Source organism: Chrysochloris asiatica, unplaced genomic scaffold (assembly GCF_000296735.1).
Source record: "Chrysochloris asiatica unplaced genomic scaffold, ChrAsi1.0 scaffold00279, whole genome shotgun sequence".
NCBI classification, from domain to species: Eukaryota; Metazoa; Chordata; class Mammalia; order Afrosoricida; family Chrysochloridae; genus Chrysochloris; species Chrysochloris asiatica.
The window spans coordinates 881,093-887,515 of NW_006408797.1; the positions used below are offsets into that span (position 1 = coordinate 881,093).

General features: G+C 46.7%; 1 protein-coding gene across 1 annotated transcript; it reads left to right on the forward strand.

Annotated features, from left to right (window-relative positions):
- The first annotated feature begins 556 nt into the window (after nt 1–556).
- On the forward strand, nt 557–1,529 carry CBY3 (chibby homolog 3 (Drosophila)). The gene is made up of 2 exons (XM_006874465.1): nt 557–676; nt 846–1,529. Exons 1-2 carry the CDS (start codon nt 557–559, stop codon nt 1,527–1,529), a joined length of 804 nt encoding a protein of 267 aa, XP_006874527.1.
- Nucleotides 1,530–6,423: the final 4,894 nt, after the last annotated feature.

Genomic DNA, 6,423 nt, shown 5'->3' on the forward strand with positions numbered 1-6,423 from the left:
CCACTTTCTCAGAAAACAGAACCAGCACTTTCTAAGAAGGGGACTTTTTCTGTGTGTCTGAAGTTTAGCTTCCTTGAGGATGCATTTGACTTGGAAAAAGTCAATGTCTAGTCTGCATCACCCATTATATTGAGCACTAAGTATAGGTCCTTGCCCATGACACATGTCACCAAGATGTCACTAAACACAGTGGGCTTGATCTGCATATACTTACCTTCCTGGTTGGACAAGGAATATCTTGAGGGTGGGCATTGGCTGTGCTAGCACCCTCTGCTCAAATCAGGGCCTGGCAAAGAGCAACTGCCAGTAGAGCCTGTCAAATGACTCACTGATGAGGGCAATAACCATGCTGCTTATGCTAGACAACCCACTAGTTACTTTTCAGAATCCAGATCTAACCCTGGAGTCACACTTTCCTCTTACCTTCATAATGAAGTCTAAACTTCTGAGCCTGCCAGTACAGTAGCTTCAGATCACATAGATTCACCTTTTCAGCTTTCTCTTGTGTTATCCCAGCTAAACATGCTACACCAACAGTCTCCAAGCTCTTCCTAACATGGGGAAATGGACCAGCCTTGTCTACCTCTTCACTGGGTCTAGACGTCCTCCATACCCAGCCTTCAATCCACCTGACAAATTCCTATTTATCCTTGGGTCTTTGGGGAAGGTGGTTTTGGTGAGACTGCAGCTAGTGAGAATGTGCAGGGATGGCTTAAGTGGTCAGCAGTGGTCAGTCCTGAGCACGGCCAGCAAGGCCAACCTTGTCCATAAGGCCTCACAGTATGTGGTGATGACCAACCCCTGCAACCACTCACCTGCACTCTTGCCCTCCTCCCACCCATCAGTGCCCCTGGCTCACCTTCAGCATTCCGGACACCAGGCCTCCAGAAGCAAGGGCGTGGCCCAGGTCGCCAGCGTCCCCACGGCTCCCCTCGGGCCCTCTGACCTCCGAAAGGGCCCACCCAGACCCCGCCCTGGAGGCCTTCGGGAGCCGGATCCCCGGCCAAGCCTGCCGCCTGTGGGAGCAGCTGCGGCAGTTCTGGGCTGACCACTTCTCTAGGCGCTTCTCTCCTCGACGGCCACCCCTACGCCGCATCTCCTCCATGTCCACCTTCTACCTGCTGGATCACCGAACACGCCAGGCTGAGCTAGGCCTCTGCTATGGTGCGCCACGCACGCGCCTTAACGACCAGGCCTTCGTGTTCCGCGGCGGCCGCTGGGCGGCCGAGGGCTCACTGAGACGGCAGCGTCGTCCGCTGTGTTCACCAACTGACTCAGACTTGCACATGCTGCAGGTCAAGAGCCAGATGCTGCTGGAGGAGAACAACTACCTGAAACTGCAGCAGGAACTGCTCATGGACATGCTGACTGAGACCACAGCGCGCATGCACCTGCTGCAGAAGAAGCTGGATGCCCAAGCCAGCCCCGCGCCTGGGACGCGCACCTGGCATAGGAAGCTGCGCAAGCGCGAGGACGCCAGTGCTGTGCTGATGATCGAGCCGCGCGCTGGAGGTGCGGTGACGCAATAAAGCTCCATGCTGCGTACGACATTCCTCAACACTAACTGTCCTGCCTTCCTGTGATGGCCTTATGCCAACTCGCGGATACCATTCGCCAGGACTTGGGTACGAGCTCCGCCCTGGTGTGAATTCCCAACAGGATAGGGAGGGTTGAGTGGGCACAGAGGCGGGCCGTCAGGGCCAGATGTCCACGGGTAACTGACCTGAGCAACCTGTCATAGGAAATGGCAATAATGCCGTGGGGAAGGTCTGAGTGTGGCTCGCCAGAATTGCAGAGTTCTGAGCCAGACTTGAGTTGAGCGTTGCCCAAGGAACCAAGGACGAGGTCCAGGAGACCTAGAAACCTTGGATGCTCACAGAATGGAGGACAGTGAGGCAGGCAGGTTAGGCGGGGTGGGCCAGAACCTCGCACTTAGCCCTTTAAGTGTCCAAGCACCAGGTAAGTGCATTTTACCACCCAGAAAACTGTTCTCCCTGGAAGGGGTTTCTTGAAACCTTGGGCTCTGCCTCTAACATATGACTGTGCGACTTGAGAGGAGTCGCTTCTCTGTTTAAGAAGCCTCTTTTTGTCTCTTTGGTAGAATAAGGTATCTAATTGATCCAGAGTACAAACCAGCATTCTGCCGGGGGAATTCACATATTGATTTTGTTTGAACCACGTATTATTTACCTAAGTATTGTGCATCCTTTGTTGTTAGGTGCTGTAGAGTCTGTTCAGACTCATAGAGACCCTACTGCTCAATCCTGAACCTTCCTGACAATAATTGCTGTATTTGAGCCCATTGTATCAATCAATTCATCTTGTTGTGAGCCTCTTTTTCAGGGACCCTCTACTAAGCATGATGTCCTTTGCCAGGGACTGGTCCATCCTGACAACATAATCAAAGGCCATGAGAAATGTCTAGCTATTTTCTCTTCTAAGGAGATTTGTTTGTTCTTCTGGCAGTCCATGGTATATTTAATATTCTTCGACAACACCATAATCTACAGACAACAGTTCTTCGGCCTTCCTTATTCATTATCCAGCTTTTGCATGAATATGTGGTGACTGAAAATACCATTGCTTAGATCAGGAAAACCTTAGTCCCCCAGAATCACAGCAATATGTAAGTCACCAAAATATGACAAACTGACAGATGAGTGGTGGGATTGTACCTCTGTTGTTGTTGTTAGTTGTTAGGTGCCATCGAGTTGTTACCGACTTATAGCGACCCTATACACAACAGAACGAAACACTGCATGATCCTGGGCCAACCTCACAATTGTTGTCATGCTTGAGCCCACTGATGTTGCCACATTGCCAATCCATCTTGCTGGGGGTCTTCCTCTTTTTCTCTGACCCTCCTCCTTACCAAACATGATATCCTTCTCCAGTGTCGGATCCTCCTGACAATATGTCCGAAGTATGAGAGACGAAGTTTGGCCATCCTGACCTTCAAGGAGCGCTTCTGGCTGCACTTCTTCCATCACAGATCTATTAGTTCTTTTGGCAGCCCATGGTACTTTCAGTATTCTCCTCCAACACCATAACTCAAGTGCGTCAATTCTTCTATGATCTTCCTTATTCACTGTCCAACTTTTGCATGTATATGAAGTTATTGAAAATACCATGGCTTGGGTTAGTTGCACCTTAGACCTCAAACTAACATCTTTGCTCTTCATTATTAAGGTCTTGTGTATCAGATTTGCCTAATGCAATATGTCGTTTGATTCTTGATTGCTGCTTCCATGACTGTTGATTGATCCAAGCAAAATGAAGTCTTTGACAACTTCAATCTTCTTTCCATTTATATGGTGGTTATTGGTCCACTGGTGAGGATTTGTTTTCTTTACATTGAGATGCAATCCATACCGAAGGCTGTGGTCTTTTATCTTAATTAGAGAGTATTTTAAGTCCTCTTCACTTTCAGCAAACAAGGTTATATCATCTGCATATCACAGGTTGTTAATGAGTCTTCCTCCAATCCTGATGCCACCTTTTTCTTCATAGAACCCAGCTTCTTGGAATATTTGCTCAGCATACAGGTTGAATATGTATGGTGAAAGAATACAACCCTGGCACACACCATTCCTCATTTTAAACCATTCGGTGTTCCTGTGTTCTGTTCGAACAACTGTCACTTGGTCCGGGTACAGGTTCCTCATGAGCACAATTAAGTGTTCCAGAATACTTATACTTCATAATGTTGTCCATAGCTTGTCATGATCCACATAATCGAAAGCCTTTGCATAGTCAATAAAACACAGACAAACATCTTTCTGATATTCTCTGCTTTCAGCCAAGATCCATTGGACATCAGCAATGATATCTCTTGTTCCACAGCCTCTTCAGATTCTGGCTTGAACCTCTTAAAGTTGTCTGTCAATGTATGCTTGCAGCCATTTCTGTATTACCTTTAGTAAAACTTTACTCACATGGGGTATCAAATTGATTGTCCGATAATTTCTGCATTCCCTTGGGTCACCTCTCTTTGGAATGGGCACACCAGTTGGCCAGATAGTTGTCTTCCAAAATTCTTGGCATAGATGAGTGAGTGTCTCCAGTGCTGCCTCACTGTCTTGAAAGATTTCAATTTTATTCCATCAATTCCCGGTGCCTTGTTCTTTGCCAGTTCCTCAGTGCACCTCAGACTTCTTCCCTTCTTTCTTCAGGATTATTTGCTCTTGATCATATACTACTTTTTTTTTATATATGTATAAGTTTTTACTGTGAATCATGTGAGAGTTTACATGGAAGAATATTAGCTTTACATTCATCCTATCTTATTTCGTTTCATTGCAATGACTACAATTCCGTGCATGCATCATCAAACAGCCAAAGGGTACACCCTGCAATCCTGCCTCCTGGCCATCAACACACAGACCCTCTTCCTCCCAGAGTCCAGAGTCACCAGCTGCTCCATATCTCCATGTCATCATCTCTGCCTCCATCTCTGGCATCACTGCTTTTCTGGATAGGGTCCCGCACACTGCTCTTCTCCAATGATGGTCCCAGGGTCCTCCATTCCTGGACTGCAAGGTCAGCCACTCTCCTCCTTTTGTTACAAAACATCTACCTTTACATTTGCAACACTCACAATCAGTCCTGATAGCAATTATTCACTACTGAACCACAAGAGTCTTACCCCCATCTCCTCTCACCAGTCCTGTCCAGACAGGTTGGAAACCACTCTGTGAAGATTCTACTTCCCCCCGTACCCTCTGAAACTAGGCTCCCTCTTGAAAGCTTGTAAGCCAGTCACTTCATGCCTTTGTAGCACCCCCCATTTTGGGTAGCCAATGTCTGAACTGCCCATCCCTGTCAACCCTGTGTACCGAGGGAGTGGGAATGAGCCTCGCTGTAAAGATTCATTTCCTCTTTTGTGCTACTACATCCACAAGCATAGGTCAAGTTCATCAAATTGTAGCAGATTATTCTTTTTTTCTCCTTCTCTTCTTTCTTCTTCTAGTTGAGTTCTGGTCATCCAGCCATTGAAGCCAGGTCAAATGGGTACTATCTGCAAGTATGGGTGTTCCTGTGCATCTCTCCTCACTTCATATCAGCTGGACCCTTCACTTTCCACTCTAATCCTCTGTGGCTGTGTCCCTGTCCCTGGGCCCAGGAGTTCCCAAGTCTTGCCACAATGCGGGCCAACCATGTCTCAACCCAGGTTGACAGGAGTCTATTAAACGTGGTCGGACTTAGCTCACAACTTCATTGCTCTTCTGCCACCCCTTTCCTTTATCAGTGACCAACATGCTCAGCAGCAAGACCACATGCCTGCTCGTGTATTCCCCTTGAGTCTTAGTCTTGGAAAGGGGTTTACCCTGAAGGGACTTGGTCACTTGCCTTGATGACTTCGGGATGAACGACTTGCTTGTTCTTGTAGTAGTCAATCAGACTGCCATTATTGTATTTGATTTTTCCTGCTGGTCTTTCTTTCAAGAAGCATCTCCTATTCTTCTAGCCATTCCAGGCTGGTGTGCTTGTCCTTTCTGTGGTGATGTTTCTGGCTATTCCTTTCTATCCCTGTCAAGAGTCTATTTTACAATAGTAGGTAAGGGAAACCAAGATTCAAAAAACAGCGAAGCTCAAACCAGGAGGTGGGGCTTGATGGCAGATAGGATAGAGATGCAGTGAAGTTAGCCATCAGCAATACCACAGAATACCAGGCGAAGACGGTTCAGGGCAGAGCTCCAAAACTTTGAACCACATAAGTACAAATATTTAAAAAGTTTGAAGGCTTATAGCTAGTGGAACTTGTAGCGGAAGTAAGAAATTGAGTATTTTTCAATCTGCTGGGCTCCGCGGCCCAGAGCCGACAATTTGGGTGAGACCAAACAGCAAGACCAAGTTGGGGAACAGACTCACCAGGGAATGATGCTACGGAAACCTTAGAGCAAAGGTAGACAATACACTTTGTCAGTTTGCTTTGTTCTGATATTTTTTTCTTTTTGGTATCTGTTCATTGGCCCCCACTGTTTGCATACCTCCATACTGGTGACTAGAGGGAAAGCCTGAGTAAGTGGACATCTCTCACCCCCATCACTGGTGGATTTGTCCGCCACGCACATGCACAGATACTCTCAGCCCAAAAGCCGGCCCTGAACTGTTTTTTAATAGTGATAAGGCCAGAGAAAGGGTTGTGGAGAGGGAAAGAGAGTTTAAAAACAAAAAAGGCTGAAAATTAAATCCTGAGGTACACCATAACAACCAACAGTAGTATCGTGAAATTTATCAGGCAGCTTTAAAGGCAAGAAGTTGAAAGAGGACATTATAGTCATACTCATATGAGGCTACAGATTTTTTTCTTCTTCTTCTCTCCCTCCTCTACCTTTTCTGTGATTATAGATTACAGTATCCAATCTAGTATTTTGTTGTTGTTTTTGATTTTGCTTTTGTCTTTTGGTGGATTTTTTTTTT